This window comes from Artibeus jamaicensis, unplaced genomic scaffold (genome assembly GCF_021234435.1).
Source record: "Artibeus jamaicensis isolate MK-2021 breed Jamaican fruit bat unplaced genomic scaffold, CSHL_Jam_final contig_386, whole genome shotgun sequence".
Lineage (NCBI taxonomy): Eukaryota > Metazoa > Chordata > Mammalia > Chiroptera > Phyllostomidae > Artibeus > Artibeus jamaicensis.
The window spans coordinates 252,261-276,849 of NW_026521811.1; the positions used below are offsets into that span (position 1 = coordinate 252,261).

General features: G+C 35.8%; 1 protein-coding gene across 1 annotated transcript in view; it reads right to left on the reverse strand.

The window, feature by feature from the left end:
- MMP16 (matrix metallopeptidase 16) overlaps positions 1 to 24,589 on the reverse strand; it is a 302,769-nt gene that overhangs the window by 116,893 nt on the left and 161,287 nt on the right. Inside the window, exons 3-4 of the mRNA XM_037142770.2 lie at positions 15,305 to 15,427; positions 7,455 to 7,759 (exon numbers count right to left, since the gene is read on the reverse strand). Coding sequence (XP_036998665.1) covers positions 7,455 to 7,759; positions 15,305 to 15,427 — 428 coding nt within the window. The remainder of the gene's footprint in view (positions 1 to 7,454; positions 7,760 to 15,304; positions 15,428 to 24,589) is intronic.

The window sequence follows — 24,589 nt, forward strand, 5'->3', positions numbered from 1 at the left end:
AAAATTAAAAATACTCTATGAAATACAGAACAAGGGAAACCAGTGAAACAATGCAATTTAACAAACAAAGCAAAGGAGAATAAATAGAAAGAAGAAAAATTTTAAATACTAATAAAATAAAATATAAAAATGATAAAATAATAATAGTAATACAAATTAACAAGCACTTGCGAGTTTTGTGGAAGATCAAAGTGAAATTTCTTCAGTTTCTCAGTTGTAGGGATGACCCTTTTTTGGTCTGACTCTGGTCCTTCCATAGCTCCAGGTTTTATTGTCCCACTTGTGTGGGTGGGGATAGAATGAAAAATAGAGAAAAAAAACAAAAGGAAAAGGAAAAAATAAAAAACCCTGCTGGCTTTCAACTGGCCAAGCGTATTCTTCTGGTCTTCTTGACTGCAGAAGGCTGAGGGGGTTGGGTTTTTTTTTTTCTCCTTTCCTGCCAGGTTTTTCCAGGATGGGGGCCAGGTCTGAGCAGCACTCTTTACAATTGCCCAGCCTCCAGTACAGTTTCTCAGTTAGCCGCTGGGTCCCTAGTGCCCTTCTGTTCCAGGCCTATGCCTTTAGTCCACCATTTGTGCTGTCCTTGAGGTGTGCCAATTAGAGGCAACTCACACACCACCTTATTTCTCTTTACTGTCCTATGTGCTAGGAACTCTCAAAGTCTTTTCAGGGTAGTTTAGCTCCCTCCTTGAGTTAAATATTTCTGGGGACTTCTGACTCACTGATCCCTGCTTCTCTCCTCTGTGGGAGTCTCTTCAGCCTTCCTCCTAGCAAGCCAGTCTATCCCACGAGTGGGTGCAGTGGAGAGGAGCACACTTGCCTCTAGGACAGAGGCGGGTTTGGGTGCTGCAGCCATGGTGGTGGCTGGGTGGGGTGCACACTACCTCCGGGGGCTGTGGGCAGAATTACATGGCCTCCTCTGCTGGGGATACTGGGAGAATAGAAGCTCAGCCTTGGTCCTGGTGGCAGGGGTGGACCTTTGGCAGAGGGTGCAGAGAGTGCAGGGGCGCAGGGGCACTGGCGACAGCTGGAGGAGAATTCTGGTGCAATTTTCTAAAGAGCTCTGAGAGCCTTTAAAAAAATTTTATTAATTATGCTATCACAGTTGTCCCATTTCACCCCTTCATTCTCCTCCACCATACACAACCCCCGCATACATTCCCCCACTTAATTCATTTCCATGTGTCATAAGTTCTTTAGCTTCTACATTTGCCATACTATTTTCCATTTCCCCTGTCTATTTTCTCCTTACTGTCTATGCTACTTATTCTCTGTACCTTTTCCCCTTGTATCCTCTTCCCACTCCCCTGTTGCTAACCCTCCATGTAATCTCCATTTCTGTGGTTCTGTTCCTGTTGTAGTTGTTTGCTTGGTTTGCTTTTGTTTTAGGTGTGGTTGTTAATAACTGTGAGTTTGCTGTCTTTTTACAGTTCGTATTGTTCATATTTTTATCTTCTTTTTATTAGATAAGTCCCTTTAACATTTTATATAATAAGGGCTTGGTGATGATGAACTCTTTGGACTTGACCTTATCCAAGAAGTTCTTTATCTGCCCTTCCTAAATGAAAGCTTTGCTGGATAGAGCAATCTTCGGTGTAGATCCTTGCCTTTCATGACTTGGAATACTTCTTTTCAGCCTCTTATTGCCTGAAAGGTCTCTTTTGAGAAATCAGCTGACAGTCTGATGGGAGCTCCTTTGTAGGTGACTGTCCCCTTATCTCTTGCTGCTTCTAGGATTCTCTCCTTCATTTTAATCTTGGGTAATGTAATTATGATGTGCCTTGGTATGTTCCTCTTTTAGTCCAACTTCTTTGGGACTCTCTGAGCTTCCTGGATTTCCTGGAAGTTTATTTCCTTTGCCAGATTGAGGAAGTTCTCCTTTATTATTTGTTCAAATTAGTTTTCCACTTGTTGCTCTTCCTCTTCCCCTTCTGTTACCCCTATAATTTGGATGTTGAAACATTTAAAGATGTCCTGGAAGCCCCTAAGTCTTTCCTCATTTTTTTGAATTCTTGTTTCTTCATTTTTTTTCTGTTTCTTTGTTTCTTACTTCTGGTCCACTTGACTGATTTGAGTTCCAGTTTTTTGTTCCCATCACTACTGGTTCCCTGTGAATTTTCCTTCATTTCACTTAATGTAGCCTTCATTTTTTCATCTAATTTGCAACCAAAAAGCAACCAATTCTGTGAATATCCTGACCACCAGTGCTTTAAAATGTGCATCTGATAGGTTGGCTATCTCTAGGTCGCTTAGATGTATTGGATCTGTGGCTTTAATTTTTTCTTCTGTTTGAGCAATTTTTTTTGTCTGGTAGGGTCTGTTATGTATGAGCGGCAGAGCCTTAGATCTTCCCCCAGGGGGGTGACCCGGTAGCTAGGTTGTGATGGTGTGTGTGGGGGTAGGGTCAGAAAGAGCACAATGGAACTTGCTCTGCTTTCTCTTGGATTTCAGTCCCCTCTGCAGCTTCCCACAAGCAAACTGGGCCCTTGGGGTGCTAGTTTCCGGGTGGGTGGGCTTGTGTACATTCCGCCTTGTGTGCCTCACTGGGTCTGCTCATTGCCTTCTCTCATCTGGGGTCTGCTAGCTACCACCTGTGCACCCTGGGTCTGCCAACCACCACTTTTTTCTGCCACAACCCCTCTCCACTGGCCACCGACTCCATTCCTCTTACTGGTCTGGATGAATGGTTGTTGAACTTCCATATGGTTCAATTTTCTGTCTGTTAGTTGTTTTTTTGTTTCTAAATTTTTGTTGTCCTTAATTTCAATTGTGAGAGGAGGCACAGTGTGTCCACCTATGCCTCCATCTTGGACAGAAGTCTTTTTTTTTTATTGCTCCTGTTCAAGGCTGCTTCTCCAAGCAAGCACCTGGCCTCTCACACAACCCAATTTTCCAACCAGACTGGAGATTATCCATCCGGGTCAGGGTCTGTCATGGCCCAACTCTTCTCCCTTCTCCCAGAGTCCCCCAGCTCCCCAATTTCTCTGGTAATGTTACCCAACTGGCATCCACAGTCTCAACATGTGCATACTGCTGCTGTGTTTGCCACTTCGTCTTAATCCCACCAGCGACTTCAAGCATCCAGGTCCAACCTGGTGCTGCTCAAACCTGTTTGTCAGGGGAGGTAGTTACTGACCTGGCTATCTTCCAAGAATCCTACATCTGGCCCAGCAGGCACTGGGCCTGGAGCTGCAGCCACCTTGATCCCCACCACTGGTCCCAGGGACCTTACTAACCCAAAGCAATCTCCTTACTATCTGATTTTTCAATGTCCTCTACAATTTTGGCCTCTAACCTTCGTATTTGCTGAGATACCATGGGCTGTTCACTCTGTTCCTCAGAAGATGGGCTATGTGTTCCACCTGTGTGCAGGGGGAAGTGGACTCTGCTCCCATCTATCTTGCTGCTATCTTTTCCCTTCTAGATATTTTTTCTGTTACAGTTTTATATATCATTTTCATAGGTAACATTTTGCTAAGAGATTATCCATTTCAAATCCTAGAACTGTAACAGATACTTGTCTAATTATAAAGTCTTTGTGACAAGTTTGTATTTACATTGATAGTGCCATTTAAACTTTATACTGTTGCCAATGAAACAATGATAATGACACTCAGAATTAATCTTAATATTTTGCTAAAGTTAAATTTTCCAATTTAAATTCAGGCAATGTATACTTTTCAAAAACCATATTACAGTAACATTTTCTACTGAGAATACTGTGTACATTGTACTTACCCACTCCATAAAAAAGTTAAAAAAGAAGAAAATCTCTTTAAAAAAGGCACTTTTAGTGGAGGTGTGTATGTGCATGTGTTTATTCATTTTAATGAAACTATTGTGTAATTTACTTAATGGGCTTTAGGTTGAAATTTCAAAAGATATCATGACTGTGAACAAAGTGATGATAAAGTGTATAATAAGGAATTAACAATTATTGGTGGCCTATGACACTGTTTATCTCCTTTGAAGTAGATGGAATACAAATTGCCTTCATTAGCTCAGCAATATGCTGTGGAGAATGACCTGGGTACTTATCAAAAGGTTCTTTCATTTAATTCTTTATAAATTATCAGGCTGCTCTCTTTTCTAGGTACTTAAGAGCAATGAATAGGAGAGAAAGAAAATGTTTTAGGTAAGTAAAACAGAGATTATGCAAGGACTAGATTTAAAAGAAAGTTTATCAGCCATGGCTGGTGTGGCTTAGTGTACTGAGTGCTGGCCTGTGAATTGATGAGCTGCCCGTTCGACTCTCAGCCAGGGCACATGCTTGGGGTTCAGGCCAGGTCCCCAGTAGGGGGTGCACATGAAGCAAAAACTCATTGATGTTTTTCTTACTCCCTTTCTCCTTTCCTTCTCTTTTCTCTAAAAATAAATAAATAAAATCTTTTAAAAAGAGTTTTATCAGTGAAGATGTCAGAATTGTGCTCTGTGTATTTGTGATACAAAGACATTCTCACAGTTAGGATCTAGGGTGGACAGACACATTAATTATCCCCACATTCACCATCACCCAAGAAAAGCCAGAAGTTGTTCTTTTGATCAATGACAAATACTCTCCAGGATACTACCCTCTTGTCCTGCTGTTGCTAAAGGTTGGAATTTTGATTGAGCAGTCAAATTTTACAGTATTAAATCTTGAACAGTCAGTTAACTTCTCCCTAATTCCATGGAAATGTGAAAAACTATTATTTTGCAGTCATTTTCTTAAACTCAATTAAAAGGAAATAATATATACCTATTTTACTAGTAAAAATATTTTTCCAAGTTAAACATTAAATATTAAAAAATAGTTTTGTTCAGGTTTTTAGTAATGGGCCTATTTACAAAATTATTATACTTGTACAGTGAAAGTTAAAAGGCAATCAAATATGTTAATATTTAATCTGATCCAATAGTCAGTCCACTGGCTTCACTGGACACTTTCAGTTATATATTTCAGAATCCTTTTCATCTCAGAATTCATTCCACATGTATATTCCTTGGAAAATTTCTTATATCATACAAAACACATATGCACTCATAACACTGATCTCACCCAAATCAGTGTATTCTCATTTCCTAAATCATCTCACATGCCTTCATAGATTTTTTTCTTAAAGCTTCTTATTTAAAAAAAATACTGGCTAATGCCTAAGAAAACCTTTGAGAAAGGATATATTTAAAGAATTTCTGCAACTTTCTGGAGGATTTCAATATTTTAAGAGAAAATATAGACCTTTGATAGGCTTCATCTCCTTTATAAATAATTTTAAAAATAATTTTACATTTATGAGGACACAAAGCCAACTTAACACAACTTCAAAGCTACAGATATAAAATAGCTGATTCATTATTGGAATGAAACAGTATTCATTGTTCAGAATTTTAAAAGAAAGTTCTTTTCTTGGAGGCACATGCAATTTTGACTGTCTCAGCAAAATTCAAATGTAAGTGCCATTTTTCTATGTTATTTAAAATGCAAACATTCCTTCCATTAAAAAAATAAATTTAATAATTGAAGATATCTGAACTATACTTCATTAAAATGTCTGTGGGGCTTTGATAAAAATAAAGTAAACCTATTTTATTTTAACTGATTTATGCATCAAATCAGTATGGTCCAGCTCCCCTGTTGCGGACATTTCAGTATTAGCTGCTCGGTAGAGAAGGTTACACAGGCCTGAATAGGAAAGGCTTCTACTTACAAAGTCCCAGCCCTGCAACACAGCAGAGAGAAAACCAATGCATGGTTTGGGAGAGCCTTCCTGAGCCAGCGGTCGGTTAGCCAGGGATCAAATTCAGGGCTGTCTGACACTAAAGATTTTGTTTTTCATTCCACAGCAGTGAAATCTCTCAACAATTTTTCATTAGTCTCCAAACTAGTTCTTTAAAATGATACCATAACTTAATATTATAGCCAATACATTTATTAGCAATTCAAAACACCATTTTGTTTAATACTAGATATTTTTGTAAAACATAGTTATTGCATTTTCTTTAAAATTTGATGTTATTTTAAGCTTAATTCAACCTAATTCATTCCATTCAGTGTTCGAATACTGCATGTTCTAAAAACACATGGCTATTAACATTAATCCAGCTTACTAAATTATCTGACAAACCTTAATTTGATGGCTAGGTTTAACACAGCAAGGAGAAACTAAGAGTGTTATTAGCTGATTAATTGTCTTTAAAACAATGCACACTTGTATTTTGAACAACATTCTACTATAGGGCAAGAAAAAATATTTATCTTGAATGTAAGAACTGGGAGATGGTTGATTTGGGACCTTATAACTCTAAGATCTTAACGATTTTCTGAATACTTTTTAAAATATTTTTATTTATTTACTTTTAGAGAGAGGGGAAAAGAAGGAGAAAGAGTGGAAGAGAAACATCAGTGTGTGGTTGCCTCTCATGTGTTCCATTTTTTACACCTGGCCTGCAACCCAGGCATGTGCCCTGACTGGAAATCAGACTAGTGACCCTTTGCTTCACAGGCCTGTGCTCAATCCACTGAGCTACACCAGCCAGGGCCTCTGAATGTTTTATTAAACATAAAATTGAAGTATGGTTTGTTGTCTAGGAAGAAACACGTTTCTTATTTCAAGTAACTATTCTTTTAGTTATTGAGTTTTTTATTTTTTACATTATTTTTGCATGTGAAAATAATTATAAGATTAGAAAACTAATAGATCTGTCAACACAGATTGGCAAGAAAGTGGTTTTGATAAAAATAAAGAAGAATGTAATACAAAATAATAAATTTTGTAGTTGCACTAGATTGGGAGACCAAGGAAATAGATGAGACAAAAGGAAAGGGGAAAATTTTACAAAATAGAAATGTATTAATAGAAACAAAAAATAACATAAAAGATACAGTAGAACCACATCATAAATGTTAATCAGGGTTAAGTTCAAGCGGAAACATTGAAATGAAGTATAAAAAAAGAAAAACAAAATTTGCTTAATGCACACCCAATGACTTAAATTCTATTAAATATTTTAAGTGTGCTCTGGCCCATGTGGCTCAGTTGGAGTATTGTCCTGTAGCTGGAGGGTTGTAAGTTTATTTCCCAGGCAGGGGACATGCCTAGGTTGCAGTTTCAATCCCTGGTCCAGGTGTATACAACAGGCAATCAATCAATGTTTCTCTCTCTCCCTTCTCTCCCCTCCACTCTCTCAAAAAGCAATGAAAACATGCCCTTGGGTGAGAATAAAAATATATTTTAAGTGACATTGTACAAAAGTTAAAACTTCTCATCTTTAATCATAGGATCACATGAAAACCATCATTATCTAATAGCCCATACAAATTCTTATTCTGAAAGTTTATTAAAAGCCTCATATATTGTTTCATAATTTTAAAAACAAATTTAGAATTGATACCTCAAGTTCGTGAATTAATTGAGCATTCCAAAAATGAAATTAAAAAATAGAACTGTTTAATATGAGAAGAGTGATGCACTTACCATCATGATTTGGATTTCCTAGTGTCCATGGCTCATCGGAGTCAAAATGAGTGTCTCCCCCAATTCCTGGTCCTGGGAAGTAGGCATGTGCCAAAAACCCTCCCTCTCCATCAAAGGGTGAGCTGTCTCCATGGAAACCAGAAGCAAAAATGATGGTTATATCCACGTCTCGTTTACCATTTTCTAATTCACTGTAGGGCACTTCTTCGAATGTCAGAGGAGTCACATTCTGCCACACATCAAAGGCACGACGAATTGCTTTACGGGTTTCAGGCTCCCCTACTTTTGGAGTTACGTTCTTTATACTGAAATTTAGAGAAAAGAATAATTGTCATGACTTTGCCACATATAGTCTGACTTATTAAAGATTTTGATCTATTCAGTGAATAAAATGTTAAATAGGAAAGGAACAAATTAAATTATTGCAGCTAAATTTCACTACACTGGAGTCATGCAATTTTCAACAGCATAGTATTCTTTGGTCAAGACTATAAGTGAGAAAGTCCCTGAACAATGAGGGACAGTGGATCTTTGGACCCAGCAGGTACGTTGCCTCCTGAACAACCACAGGAAGAAGACTTTGCTTAATCATCAGACAGGTGCAGCAGTTTGGAGCTGAAATTTAAAAACAAAACAAAACAAAACAAAAAACTTTGTTTCTTTCTGGTTGTAGTTACTTTTAAATATACAGCATTTTGTGCCCACACATGACTTCAAAACAATGTCTTATGCATCTATGATCACCAATTCCTCAAACATAGTTGTTTCTGAGTTTTTAAAAGAAAAAAATCTAATTGCAGTTTCTGAGTTGTATTATTTTCTTATTATATACTTAAGGGTTTTTAGTTAAAATAAGCACTGTGAGTGAATTTGCTTTTTAAATATAAATATATAGCTATTATATAAATGTAAAGAAGTAACTTACACATTATTTATTTAATTAGTTTGCCTTGATGCTCTCAATTCATTTAGCACTAATTAGGTATTTCTTATTTCTCAGTTTTCTTTACTTTTTTCTAAATAGAATATGAATGAAATAAATATACATATATATCTTATACTGTGGTAGTATAAGTTCATATCGTTTTTGTGAAAAGCAATGAGTAATTTCCATGAGAAGCATTAATACATTTTATAATCCTTCACTTCAACTGGTAATCTTACAGCCATGAATCCATGAATTCTCACTGAAGACCTATCATAATACATAAAGGTGGGTGTAATATTCAAGTGAATATTCATTGCAATGGATAATAAAGAAGAATTGGAGGTAACTGATTTATAATAATGGAATAATTGCTAAATTATGGTGTTTCCACTGCATGTCACAATATGAAATCAAAATCAGTTTTGCCTTTTTAAGGCATTTAGCAGCATAGAAAAAGAGCTAAGATATACTTTCAAGTGGAAAAATTATATGTAGATTATATTGTGAACCTGATTTTAACTATGTCCATATATTTACAAATGTCAGGCAGAAATCATGCTAAAATAACAATAATGGCATTAGCATTATTGTAACAGGACACAGAATGTAAACCCCACAATTCTTGATTGGGGGAAGGGAAGATTGGATGGCATGGCAATACCTCATTTAAGATACATTGCATAACAGTCTCAAGTTAATAGCCATACCTTCCTGAAGGAAAAAGGGCTGCTGCACAGCACAAATTGTACACATGACTCTGAGAACCTAAGTGGAGGGGGGCTGTGGAGGGAGCTCATACTGTGTTTATGAGAGATGCAGGGGGCAGATGCTCACCCTGAATACCCATCTATCATTGGGAAATTTTCCCCTGACTAAAGATGGTAGTTAAAAGAAGGTAAAAGATACGGGGGGGAAATTGCAAAAAGGCAAATACTAACAATACCCTAGGAAGGGCTGGAGATGAGATCACACAGGAAGCTCCAGGACAAGCATTTAAATTTGGTTAGACTAAAAGAGAGTAGAGCAAGCCATGAGATATGGGGTGAGAGAAGAGGTCAGCTGGGAGGTCTGAAAGTCAGAAAGAGAACCACAAGGAGGACAGATAGAGGTCTGCCTGGAGAAGATGGCAGCAGAGCTAATGGAACTGAGGGAACCTGCCTAGCCCCCAAGACTAATGAGAGACTCTTGGAGCTGTACTGTGCCCCAGAATCCTAAATTGCAGACTTCTGCTTCTTTGAAGAACATACAGAGAAGCCACACTCCTAGGACATGTACATCCCTGGACTCCACTGTGACCCAGTGTAACAAGGCACATGTTTTCCTGAACTAGTACATGGAGACTGAGAATAGTGCACCACACATACTGAAGGAAAGAGCTGCTGAGAGAGGATGACCACTCTGAAACCCACAGAGCATATTGCAGGGGCGATATAAATCTGTTTGCTTGACTGGCTTAAAGACAGAGAAGGATATAGGGAACTTCCGGGCATGGTTTTAGCTTATAGTCTTTTGAGAAGAAAGGGAGGCTCTGAGGCTTGGGGAAGAGGAAGGCTTTGAGCAGGGATGCTCTCGGCCCCACTGACATTGGAATCCTGTTAATAAACAACCCTTTCCTTCAACACTAATTGTTGGGTCATATGTAAATACACCAGGTAGTCAAGCCCCAGCTTGCTCAGTAGCAGTATTGCTATGAGCCAGGTAGGCATTTCATAGCACCTTAGTTAATTCCCCATGGTTACCCAATGACATGGGCATTTATATCAATTTTACAAAGAAAGATGTTGAGATTTAGAGGCATTTGGAGGAAATTCAGAGTGGCATGGCTGGTTTTTCAACCCAAACATTCTGACTCATGGATCCATTGTTTTACATTCTAAGCTGGACTTGCACATCTAAAACAAGATTATCACTACCCTTTTAACACAGGTTCTGGAACATGTTCACACTGACAGTTTGATGGTAAATATTCTTTTTTTAAAATAAATTTTTCTAATTTTATTTAGTTATTTTTCAAGTACAGTTCTTTGTCTATTTCTCCCATCCCAGCCCCCCCACCCCGTGCTCCCTACCTCCCTCCCATTTCCACCCCCCTTAGTTTTCGTCCCTGTGTCCTTCCTATTTGTTCCTCCAAATCCCTCCCCTTTTTCCCCTTAAATTCCCTCCCTATCCCCTCTGGTCACTGTCCCCATGTTCTCTATTTCAGTGTCTTTGTTTTTATTCTGCTTGCTTGTTTGAAGCATTATGCTGAGTGAAATAGGCCAAGTGTTGAAAGACAAATACCATATGATCTCACCTTTAACAGGAAGCTAAACAACAAAACAAACAAGCAAGGTAAATATTCTTTATATATGAAGAAAATGAGGAAGGAAACCACATGGAAAGGGGTTGGGTGGGGTATTTCAGGAAGAGATAGTGTGGACACATTGGGAGTGTGATGTGCAACCTGGGCAGAATGGGGCAACATTGAGACAGGGGCCAGCAAGGGGAAGAATGCAGACAAGGCAGGGCCTGCCGGTGCTGTCAGCAGTCTAAGTGGGAGGTGAAGACCTAGAGTATAGTGAAAAGAGAAGTGACATTGAATTAGGTGCTAGGTAAACAGCTGGGGTCATTAAGGGGAAATGAATATATTAACAAGGAGAGCGGAAGCAAGGAGACCTGAGGGACTTTTGCGAAAATTCAGGCTTGAGGTGATGGACTTTGGACCAGGGGATACTGAGAATTGGTTGGATTTGGGACATACTGTGAGGGCACATCTGCCAATATCTAGTGATGTTCAGACATGGGCTGTGACAGAAAATCAGTGCCAAGGAAGATACCCTATTATTCAACGTGAGCCAAAGGATGGAGAGAATGAAATAATTCATGCCTGCTGAAGGATAGAGTGACACAGGGCTTTGTTCATGTTTTATTCTATCTTATTCATTTTTGTTTTAGCTTTGTCTCATTCTGCATGATACTCTAAACTCTATTTGAGAAAGGGAAACTTGCAACACTGAGGTATCACAGACCTTCATCCAGCTTGTTTTTAATCTCTGAATCTCTTGTTGATGGCTGTAGAAGCAAAAGGATTAATGTTATAATTTTCCTAGCAGTATTTTATTTCCTTTTCACACTACAGGATCTCAGAAGCAACCCCCCTACCGCCATTCATAGGCAAGTATTTTTATGATATATTTTTTGGAAGAACATAGTAGAAAATGAATACTGTGCCAGGTATGAGAGGCAGAAGTGCAAAGCATACTGCTTTTGCAGGACTTATATATTCCAGTGATGTAAGAGAAATAATAAAAAAATGACCACAAAAGAAAACAATTGCAGACATGATGATGAGGGGTGAGAAGGCCAGGCAAAGAAATGACAAAGGCAATTTCAATGACCAAAGGCATCACATGTGCCTAGCACCAAGTTCCTAGGAAAAAAGGGGCCATGAGAAACATGAGTGAAGCTGGCCTGGTCAAAACAGATTGCTCAGTGAACTGATCCAAAGAAGGTCCAGCACCCAGCAACCAGAGGGGAGACAGCTCATAGGAACAGACCATATTCTGTGACAAGACACCATCAGAGTGTTATAAGTGGAGGAGTACCCTCGTAGTATTTCAGTTTACAAAGATCACTGTTTCTGATGAAAAACAAATAAGGGGCTATGAATGGAAGGATAAAAACATTTCAGGAGTTTAAGCAAAAGAATACAGATGCTTCCTTGAGTCATCATTGTGGGGATACAGAGTTAGTGTCAGACAGACATTTTCTGAGGACATCATTGATGGAAATGGTATTGATTTGAGGTATAGTAGGTAAATTATTTTGTTTTCAAATAGAGGATAATTATACAGCAAAGAAAAGAAATGAAATCTTGTTGGCATGATATATATTACTCGTATATGTACCTAATGGTTCAGAGAAAAATGAAGCTATATAATAGACAGTAATAAATTTGGAGTACCATTTGGATTGGGAAACTTATCCTTTTTCAAGCTATGGACTTAATAGCTACCAAAATATGTTGAACCACAATATTTGTGGTGTTACTAATAAATACAAGACACATGAGTGCACCTTGAACTTAGAGTTCTGAACCAAATGCAAACAAAAAACAATTTAGAAAACTTATGCCATTGAAAGATGATTTGTGTATTTACTAAAAACTTAAATAATAAAGGACACAGAGAAATCCTGTGATAGTGTTAAATAAAACTGTTATTTTTAAAAATTCCAATGCATGACACGAAATTATAATAAATACTTGTAAAAATAATATTATAAAATAAATACAATGAATGTTATATTTAAAATGCTTAATAGAGTTATTTTACTTTTATTCAGATTTTGCATAACTGGTGACAGCTTCACTTTTTTTCTGTGTACTACAAATAGCCACAGACTGAAGACTGAAGACAGAGTCCCTCCAGGAAACCTTATATTAAATATCTGCTTATTTATCAAGCTTTTCAGACAAGGTAGATTTAAGCCCACATAACTTTGGGTCTTACTTAAATAGTATCTGTTTCTCAGGCTGCTGTGTGTCCAGAATAATTCTGTTTGAAGTCAACGTGAACATCAGCCCTGGCTGGTGTAGCTCAGTGGATTGAGCGCAGGTTGAGAACCAAAAAGTCGCCAGTTTGATTTCCAGTCAGGGTACATGCCTGGGTTGCAGGCCAGGTCCCCAGTGGGGGGCCATGTGAGAGGCAACTACACATTGATGTTTCTATAACTCTCTCCTTCTCTTTCCCTCTCTCTATAAATAAATATATAAATAAATAAAATCTAAAAAAAAAAAACCAACCATGATCATCAGTTTCAGTGAGTTTATTGGCTTCAGAGGAAAAATCAGGTTTCTGAAAAGGAATGGATTGATACTTAAAAATGTCTGAGTATTTATTCTGCATAACTATTAAAGTAAAGTAATAATTCCTAGTGTGTGTCCTCAGTAGTCAAGGAAGCATTCAGTTTAAATCAGAGTTTGCCAGTGAACAGTGAATTTGTGGGAAAAAAGCATTAATTAATATACTCCAACATAGTATTATCATATTAATGAATATATTATAAATATTCACTAATATAATACAATTTTAAAATTAGATGCATCTGGCAATTGCCAGTACAACCATCTTCTATGAAATTTTATTTTTTTATATATTTTTTATTGATTATGCTGTTACAGTTGTTCTATTCCCCTTTCATTCCCCTCCACCCTACCCCCCATCCCCACCATTACCCCCCAAATGAAGTTGTTTAAAAAAAACAAAAATTCTACAGGTCAGAAATTCAGATCTATTTAAAGAAAGAACAAACGCTAGGGAAGAAATAAAAATAATAATTGTCATTATTTTAATTGCTCTAACAGATAGTTGTTCAAAATGCTAATAGCAACAACATGTTGGGAGAATATAAATATTAGGTAAATGAAGAAAATGCCAACAATGTTATAAGAGACAAGAGGGAAAAATTAGAGATACTGTGTCATAGGATACCTGCAATCTGTAAAGTAGTATATGTAGTGTTATTTGAAGAATTACTTTGATTAATTTAAATGTAGTTCAAACTCTAAATCACCACTAAAATACTTTCTAAAGATCATCGATATGCTAGTAGAAAACAGAAATGTATGAAGTACTCATTTAAAACAAAAGAAGACAGAAAAAGAGAGAGAACAAAAAATAATCCACAAGAATAACAGCAGTGGGCAGCAGTTAGAAATATGAAATATATTAATTAATCTATATCAATAATCACTTTAAATGTGAATGGTCTAAATATACCAATGAAAAGACAGAGACAGTGAATTAAAAAGCAACACCAATTATATGATGCCTACAAGAAATCCACCTTAAATATAAAGACATTGATAAGACTAAAAGTAAAGAAATGAAGAAAGATATACCATACTACACTAATCAAAATAAAACTGTAACAACAATATTAATTTCAGACAAAGCTGATTTCAGAGCAAAGAAAATTACCAGGAATAAAATAGGGCATTACATAATGATAAAGGTATTGATTTTGCAACAAGACATAGCATACTTTAATGTGTGTATGCCTAACAACACAGAAACCAAATACATGAGACAAAGCCTGATAGAATTGCAAGCAGAAATAGATGAACATGTTGTCTTAGTTGGACATTTTAATAGCTTTCTATCAGTAATGACAGACTGTACAAACAGAAGATAGGTAAGGGTATAGTTGAACCAACACCACTATTAATCAACTCAACTCAACCTAATTGATATTATAGAATACTTCACCTTCTGGTCAACAGATCTGGCAGACATCTCACCAAAGAAGATATACATATGGCAAACAAACATATGAAGATCATATGTCATCAAGGAAATGCAAATTAAAACAACAGTAAGAAACTGCTACATGCCTATTAGAATGGTTACAATTAAACCATTGACAATACCAAGTGCTGTCAAGGCTGTGAAGCAACAGGAACGCTCATCACTGCTGGTGAAAATGCAAATGGTGCAGCTGCTCTGAAGACAGTTCCTAACAGCTAATCATAATCTTATCATAGATTAACAATCACACTGATACTAAAAGTTAATTAAAAATTCAAAGACATATTTTTAAATGGCTGTTACTTAGATATTTTATTATTTTGGTATTTTTTAGATTATGAATTTTTGTTAAAGAATGCCATGTGTTCAGATACTCATCTGACAATCCCTCAGAATACAGGTATTCATTTGGGGAAGCTGAAACATCTAGTTTACAAAAGAGACCAAGTGTGTCTAGGAATGACTACACAACTGCCTAGGGATAATATATTCTCACTTGCAGTATTAAGCTCCTTATGTGCACAATGTATTACTATATGTTATCATGTAGTCAATGTGCGTAAGATGTCAAAAAGAATGTCAGAGTAAGTAGCCGTTACAAATGGGGAACAGGACTTCACCGTTGGTGCTCGTACCTGTAGGTGATGTGTTTGTGCTGCCACTTCTGGCCTGTTAATGCATATCGCTTCCGACGGATGTTGAATTTGGAGCTGCCTCTTGTCTGGTCAGGTACACCACACCGAGGTTTCTTCATCCAGCTGCAAAAGGTAATGTCTTCCATTACCGATTATTCACTTCCAAAAAAACCAACCAAGAGTGATCATGAAAATGGGAAAACATATAGGAGAAAACTGTCCATTCTCTTGTGGTTTTAATCTAAGTAGAAAGCACACTTTCCCCCCAGATGATCGGGAATTAGTAGCTTACAACTCAGAACTTTTAGATATGTTTCTCTGTCTAGTTTCTTTTGAGCTAACTGTAGACTGAGTCTCACAAAATTAGACTTTTAAAATAAACATAAAATAAATTATCAGTAAGGTATCTTCCAGCTTTAACATTCAACAATTCTTAAAATCTATTACATGATCTTAAATCCCAGGAGTTAAGAGGGTAAATGTTACTCTCTTTAGCTTACAGAGAGTTAACTTGTTTGCTTAAAATTTGCCTTTCTCTGCCTTTTTCTTCTTTTACCTTCATTATCATAATTTCCAAATAACAGCCATGTAACAACCACATTCAGTGCTTAAAAATATTTTTTGAATGTAAGAGTTAACATCACACAAATAAGGTTTACTATGTATATATTAAGAAAATAAAATGCTGCTTTTGATTTATAAACTTTTAATACTTATACAGATACAGTGGTCTGCTTTCCTAGAAACTTATTTGACCATTGCTATATTTTTATGTGTTGTTGCTTCTTGTCCAAACAGAAAGATTTGCATGCTTTTCAGTATTTTTTTCCTCAGTGACCCATAAAATGGCTTTACTGTTTATGACACCATTTAACTTAACAATTGTAAAGCTAATGCATAATCTCTATAATTCAACATGCTTCAGAACGTGGAGATAAAAGACAGTATTTCACAAAATACTCAAAAATTTTTATATTCTCTAAGTTGACTATGGAGAAGACTATCTAAGGATATATATATATATATATATATATATATATATATATATATATATCTGTTTTGTGAAAATGAATAAAATAGTTTACATGTTACAATGGATAAATCAGCTAATCATCTTTTATAAACAAAGAAAAACTTCATGCAACAATAAAATCACGACTTTTACTTTTTAAGAAAGATGATGCTTTTTCGGTATGGTGTACAAGACTCTCCTTTTTGCACTGGATGAAAGAAAGTGAAGGAATTAGCTAAAGAACATATATGCATAATCCACAGACACAGACAACAGTGTGGTGATAGCCAGAGGGAAGGTAGGGTAGGAGCTGAGGTGAGATGGGCATAGGGGCAGGGTTAATGAGGACATCTGTAATATTGTCAACAATGAAAGTAAAGTTTCAAAATAAAGTTTATCTTTTTTATTCTGCCCCAGTACCAATGTAGACATTGCAGTGACCGGACTTAACAGTTCTACCTAGATCATAATAGATCATAACACATGTTGTGTTACTTTAGAAAATCACTCTTTGTGTTTATTAGAATATCCAAATCAAATGAGATATCTTGAAAATGCTAACTCTTAGCAGGCTACCATACTATGGAACTTAACTCAGAGCTGAGGATAAGACCCTCTGATTTTAAACTAATATCTTGGGCACCACTCTGAAACCACAAAATTTGAGAGAGATTTCACAAGACTGTAAAACACAGAGGGCAGAAGATATACAGATTCCCAGTGCCTTGAAGACCCCTGGCATAAAAAGATATATAATGACTAAGTGGAACTAAAAAAAATTACTTTCCATTATTATACATTGTATGATCTAGATCTAGATCTAAATAGCAAAAACTGAGCATTAATGGTAGGCTGATGATGATTTAAGTGACTTTTAAATTAGGTATTTCTTTAATTACATCAACAAAAATTATTATATGCCCAAGACAGGTATATATCCTTACTTATTTCACTGAAAGTACTGGAATTATAAATAATATAAAGTTATTAAATATAACCAAATGTACTTAATGTGGAATGTGGGTATACTTATATTTAGCTAGGGAAAATATTTAAGAAAACACTCTGAATGCAGAAATAATCTTGAAATGGATAGTGAGATAAAATTTAACAAAACAGAATTAGTTATAATCAGAATCAAATGTATGTTCAATAAAGATATATTCTGTAAAAGTAGGTTAATAATCCACAAAATTAAAACGTGAAATTAGTAAAAAAATTAATTTGTATTACTATTCAATTTTGTTTTCGGCCATGCACATGCTGAATCTAGTACATTTTCTCAGGGTAGGACAGGTTTTCAGGGATGAGTGTTGGATCTCTGTGCCAAAATATATCTCTGTTTAATTCCTTATGTATTTTTTGGGCTTTTGCATATAATTTTCTTATGTTACAATTATTTGTTTTATTTTTTCTTAAACTAATTTTTATTTTTAATTTAAATATGTATATTATTAGTATTTGTTCCCTTATTTACTCGTCCCTATCCATTCATCCTAAATATTTATGAGCATTTATAACATACTGAGAGATATTAAAATCACGCGTGGATAAAAATATAAGCAAGGCAAGAGGTCCTTGCTGAGTTCCCATTTTGTAGGTCAGATATGTGTGATAAAAAAGAATCACAGTATAAAGGCTAACTCGCACCTCATCTGGATATCCTGTCATCTTGCCTAACTTTACATATAATAAAAACAAAATGGTGTTTCTCCTGCCCAAAACTTGCACCGATTGCTTAGATGCCTTATCTCAGCTGAAAATCTTAGCATCTTCTTAATGCCTAAGCTGGATACCTAGGTCCATCCTCCCCTGCTTGCCCTGGCAACTGATTAATCACAATGCAATCTTTCTTGCCTTGAATAACTTCTGTAATCTCTCCCTCTTACCAATGCCTTTCTTCTTCCTCCTAAAGATAAATCTTCCCAAAGCACAGATGACTCTTTTCATATTCTGAGCATGAAATGCTCTGATTCAGGCCTGTTTAGCAAGGTATCCCCTGTCTTCTGCTTCCCCAGATCCACTCAGGGTTCCAAAGACTAGGCTACTGTTTGCTTTGAATGCAGTGGCCTGTGTCTGGAATATCTTTCTTCCTTGCTCACACGGAGAATCTTAATCATCCTTCATTATGCAACTCACACAGGCAGAGTTGGTCATCCTGGCACAGCAGGTGTTGCACTGTGTGCTCTGACTTGTGTGCCTGTGTTCATTTCTATTGGCCCATGAGTCAGGTCAGAGAGCCTGGTGTGGGGCCAGCACCCAGGGATGTCTTCAGGAAGGAAATGAAGCTAATGAGCTAAGTCTGCATGACTTCTTTACATTTGCTGATCTTTGCCAGTATCCCCAGTGTTTCTCAAGGAATTTGTAAATCTTTCCAGCTCTGTGACTTGAACAGAAGCGTATTCTGAGGGCAATGTGCAGACACATTTATGTAAGACTAACTCATAAGGTAGATGACTTACTGTAAGAAATAAAGATAAGAACAGGCATAACACCAACTAGTAACTTAATGCAAAAAAACCCTTAGTGATGGTTGATCAAGTTGAAAACATTCTACATTAACTTCAACAATATTTATACCACACATTGTGACACAGAGATATTTATGTCTTATTTACTGAAATATATAAAATTCTAACAATATGGCTGAAGAACATCATGACACTAAACATGATACATAGTATCTGAGATAAATTGTTCTCTGAGCTTCTCATATGACTCCAACATTAAAAATATCCTTTAACTTCATAATCAGTCAGGTTTTTTTCATATAAGTTTTAAAGTTCTTGATGGATATAAAGAATAGTCAGTGTTCAAGAGAACCCATTGATGAATTCCAGGTTATCTAATACTCAGTGTAAATGTGTGTTAAATTAGGTCATTCAGGGGAATCTGGCAGTGACAGTCGTTTCTTTTTTTTTTTTTGACAGTTGTTTCTAAATCAACATGAACTTACTGCTCAACAAAATGTTAGTTGCCCCATATGTCATTTTAATACATCCCATATATACTTGGAACAATGGAGTAAACTTGGCATGCTCAAGGAAACATGATGGTGTCGCTGAAGGTAACAAACATCACAGGAAATAAACAAGTTTTGACATGTGTGTGCATGTGTGTGGGGGAGATTTTTAGGCAGTGGTTTTTTGTGTGAAATATCATTGCTAAGACATCCTTATTTTCTGTTATGTCAACACACAGCTCAGATATGTGAGCTTCTTTGCTGACTCCTTGGTAAATGTTTAAAGTTGACATTCCACAGGAAGCAGAGACTTCTGGACTGGATACAGGGGGAGGAGCATTTGTAATTATCAGGCAAGCACACTGGTTCCTCTGCCATTTTCATAAATATAATACTGGAATTCAGTATTGATCTGATTGTTTAGAACCCAGAGTGTTTCTAAATTAGTTGCTTTATGAACAGCTTTATTTAAATTAACACAATTTAAAGAGGAAAAATATCTAAAATCAGTTCTATTGAAAGCAGCTGCATTGTAAATGTTGGTTGGGAGTGGGGCCTGAAAGCCTGATAGCAGTTTCCACCTGCTATCAGTGACTCAAAGCTCGGGACACTATTTAGCCTGTTGTTTCTCTCTGTTTCTTAGTTTCTTCTTCTATAAAAGGGCAATAATAGTACTATTGTTGAGTTATTGTGAGGGATAAATTAAGTAAATCACATGCAATATGTAGAACAGAGACAAGCAAATAGAGACTGCCTCTGTTAGTATAATTATAACAATACTAATTTTACAAACAATAGGATGCAATTGCATCCACCAGTAGAAGCAGCAGCAGACAGATATTATGGATTGACAGGTGTCCACTCACTCTGACCCACATGTGAACATAAAAATACCATCAGACACACTAGCCTATTCTTTAGGTAAATTGCATAGCCATGAACTTTTCATCAATTTGGTAGTAACCAGCTATTAGTTTCAGTCAAAAAAAATTTAATAAGTCAATCATTCATGTCAAACCTATAGGGCCACCCACTGTAAGACTCCAATAGACCCCACATCATAATGTACAACCTGGTGCCCCACATACTTATTACCTCCTTTACCAGAGAATAAAACTGACTCACAAAATATGTCTTGCATGAAATAATCAGTAATCTAAGAAAAAAGCTCATCAGCACGATGTATTAAATAGGTTTCCATTCTCCAGAATTTTCAAGTTCTAATGAAAAGAGAGATGTCTCCTCTTTATAGTTGTCCCCAAGAGATCATTCTAGATATCTTTAGATATGCTAATTTTTACTACATTAAAAATCTGTAGTTTTGTTTGATTCATAGAGACAAGTCCAGTAGTCATAAAAAAGGAAAAGTAAATTAACTTAGGTCTAAAACATAGACAGGTTGACAGCTTACTATGGTCCACAGGCTGTCTCTTTTTAATTTATTTTTTATCTTTATTATATTTTTGCATTACCATTTAGTTCCCTTATATCCCTTTCCCCCTAGCAATCACCACCCTGTTGTTTGCGTCCAGGAGTCCTTTTTCTTTCCCGCTCAATCCCTCTACCCCATAACCTACCATTCTATTGGTTATCATCTGTTCTCTATCTATGAGTCTGTCTCTGTTTTGCCTCTTAGTTCAAATTGTTCATTAGATTCCACACATGAATAAAACCATATGGTATTTGCCTTTCTCTGACTGGCTTATTTCACTTATCATAATGTTCTCCAGGTCCATCCATGCTGTTGCAAATGGTAAAATTTTCTTCTTTTTTATAACCAAGTAGAATTCCATTGTGTAAATGTCCTATAGTTGTTACTCATCTGTTGATAGGCACTTGGGCTGCTTCCATATCTTGGTGATTAGAAATAATGCTGCAATGAACATAAGGGAGTTTATGTTCTTTCAAATTAGTGTTTTGGATTCCTTCAGATATATTTCCAGAAGTGAGATTGCTTGGTCAAAGGGCAGATTCATTTTTAATTTTTTGACATACCTCCATAGTGCTTTCCACAGTGGCTGCACCAATCTGCATTCCCACCAATAGGTGCAAAAGGGTTCCCATTTCTCCACATTCTTGCCAGCACTTGTTATTTGATTTACTGATGATAGCCATCTGACAGGTGTGAGATGGTATCTCTTTGTGGTTTTATTTGCCTTTCTCTGATGGTTTGTAACATTGAGCATCTTTTTGTATGTCAGTTGGCCATCTGTATGTCCTCTTTGGGGAAGTGTCTATTTAGATCCTTTACCCATTTTTAATTAGGTTGTTTATTTGTTTGTTTATTTTGTTGTTAAGTTTTGTAGGTGCTTTATAAACTTTGGATATTAACCCCTTATCAGATATATCAGCATACATGTTCTCCTATTCTGTGAGTTGTCTTTTTCTTTTGTTGATGATTTCCTTTGCTGTGCAAAAACTTTTTAGTTTGATGAAACCCCATTTGTTTATTTTTTTCTTTTGTTTCCCTTGCTTGGGGAGGTATGTCTTATAAAAATTTTCCATGAGTAATGTTTGAGATTTTGCTACCTATGTTTCCTTATAGAATTGTTATGGTTTTATGTCTAACATTTCAGTCTTTGAACTTATTCTTGTGTGTGGTATAATAAAGTGGCCTAGTTTCATTTTTCTGTATGTATCTGTCCAATTTTCCCAACAACATTATTGAATAAACTACGCTTAGCTCACTGTATGTACTTGCTTCTTCTGTAAAATATTGACTATAAAGGTGTGGGTTTATTCCTAGGCTTTCTATCTGTTCCACTAATTTATGTATCTGTTTTTATGCCAGTACCTGGCTGCTTTGATTATTATGGCCTTATAGTATAGTTTGGTATTAGGTACAGCAATTCCTCCAAATTTTCTTTTTTTCAGGATCACTGTGGCTAGGCAGAGCCTTTTGTGGTTGCATACAAAATTTTGAAATATATTTTGTAGTTCTGTGAAATGCATCCTTGGAATCTTGATAGGAATTACATTGAATTTATAGATTGCTTTGAGTAGTATGGACATTTCAATGATGTTAATTTATCCTATCCAAGAACACAGTATGTGCTTCCACTTATTTATATCTTCTTCAATTTCTTCAGAGTGTCTTGTAATTTTCTGAATACAGGAAAATGTTACATCCTTGTTTAGATTTATTCCTAGGTATTTTATTCTTTTTGAAGCAATTGTGAATGGAATTTTTTCTTAATTTTTATTTGTTAGTTCATTATTGGCATATAAAAATGTAACTGATTTCTGAATATTAATTTTCTATCCTGATACTTTGCTGAATTCATTTATCAGTTCTAGTAGTTTAATGGTGAAATCTTTGGGGTTTTCTATATACAGTCTCATGTCATCTGCAAATAAAGACAGTTTTACTTCGTCCTTTACAATGTGGGTGACTTTTATTTCTTCATCTTGTCTGATTTCTGGGGCTAAGACTTCCAGTACTATGTTGAATAAAAGAGGTAAAAGCAGACAACCCTGTCTTGTTCCCTATCTTAAGGGGAATGCTTGTAGTTTTTCTCCCTTGAGTATGATGCTGGCAGTGGGAGTGTCATTTATGGCCTTTATTATTTTCAAGTTATGTTCCCTCTATTCCCATTTGCTGAAAGTTTTTTTTTATCATGCATCAATTCTGGATTTTATCAAAAGCGTTTTCTGCATGTATTTATATAGTCATGTGTTTTTATTCTTCATTTTTTATGTAATGAATCACATTTGTTTATTTCAAATGATGTACCATCCTTGTATTCTCAGAATAAATCCCACTTGATCATGGTTTATAATCTTTTTGTTGCATGGCTGTATTTGGTTTGTTAATATTTTTTGAGGATTTTAGCATCTATGCTCATCAGTGATACTGTCCTATAATTTTCTTTCTTTGCAGTATCTTTACCTGGTTTTGGCATTAGGATGATGCTGGCCTTGTAAAATGAGTTTGGGAGCCTTTCCTTCTCTTGAATTTTATGAAATAGTTTGAGGAGAGATGTTAGTTCTCAAAATGTTTAGTAAAATTCACCTGTGAAGCCATCTGGTCCATGCTCTTTTTTTCTATCAACTCACAAACCGCCTGCAACATAGGTGTTATTTACAAGGCTGATGTTGAAAAGTTAAAATACTTAAAAATCCAAGCACAGGGAATAAATATAATAAGTCTCCATGATATGCAGTGTAAACAAAAGCTAGTTAGTGTCAACACATCTGTAAACATTCACCTCCAATCTTTAAGGACATAAATCTTAGACCACTGCTCATTTTGCTCTCAGCCATCTTTCTGTAGTGGCCAAGTGAGGATGCACTAATCCTACAATGTTATGGTGTTTTAGTATTGCTAGTATGCTCAGAATATACCATGTAAAGAACTTTAACTACTGATGAATATTTTATACCCATGAAAAATCATGAAACATACTGACAAGCCAAAATGCATGTGCTTTTTAAATATAAATACATACTTTAACTTTCAAATTGTGAGTTCAAATACCTCTACAGTTTCATAGTCATTCTTTGCAAAAAGCTCTTTTTTTCAGACAAGTTAATTTTAATTAAGATATATTTCTGGACATGGGGGTTTGAATAAATAAAGCCAAATTACCCAAATCATCTAATGTGTGAGTGTGTGTGTATAGATCCAAAACAAAAATTACCTTAAAAATGATATCCTATCAAGCTTCAATGCATGACACTGTGCACACATAAAAGAGAAACTAAAATTGAAAAAATACTTATTATTAACATTAGAAAAACATATTTGACTCATTTTCATTGCATCCTCGCTATGTTTTTCTCTTCTTGCTAACTATATCCTATTAGGAAACTTGAATGAACTTGCTCACAAAAATTAGCTAAGAAATTCATCAGTTGAAAGAACTGTTGTAATATATGTTAATGAGCTAATTTGGGGGTGGTGGCATATGTATTTATTGCTATCTCTCCAACACCAATGCTAATTAATATAAAAGCAATATAATACACCATTTAAGGTAATAACTACATCTGTTGCTTGAAAATGGTTAATTTCTTTAACATGATATATAGATTACCACAAATGGCATTGCTTTTTTTAATTACCCAAGAATCATAGACTAAATGTACCAAATGTGTGTTTGTCAAAAGAAGGTATAGTTATTTAATTTCAAAACAATTGATTTTGACAAGAGTCTAAAATTAGATAAAAGTTTATAGGGTCTGAAAACAATGCTAAGACATTTCAACACAGAGCAAACTTTTTAAGTCCAGAATTCTAGTCCATAATTCTAAGTCCATAACTCTATCACATACTTTATGTGATAAGGCTTAGATAAAATCTCACACCTTA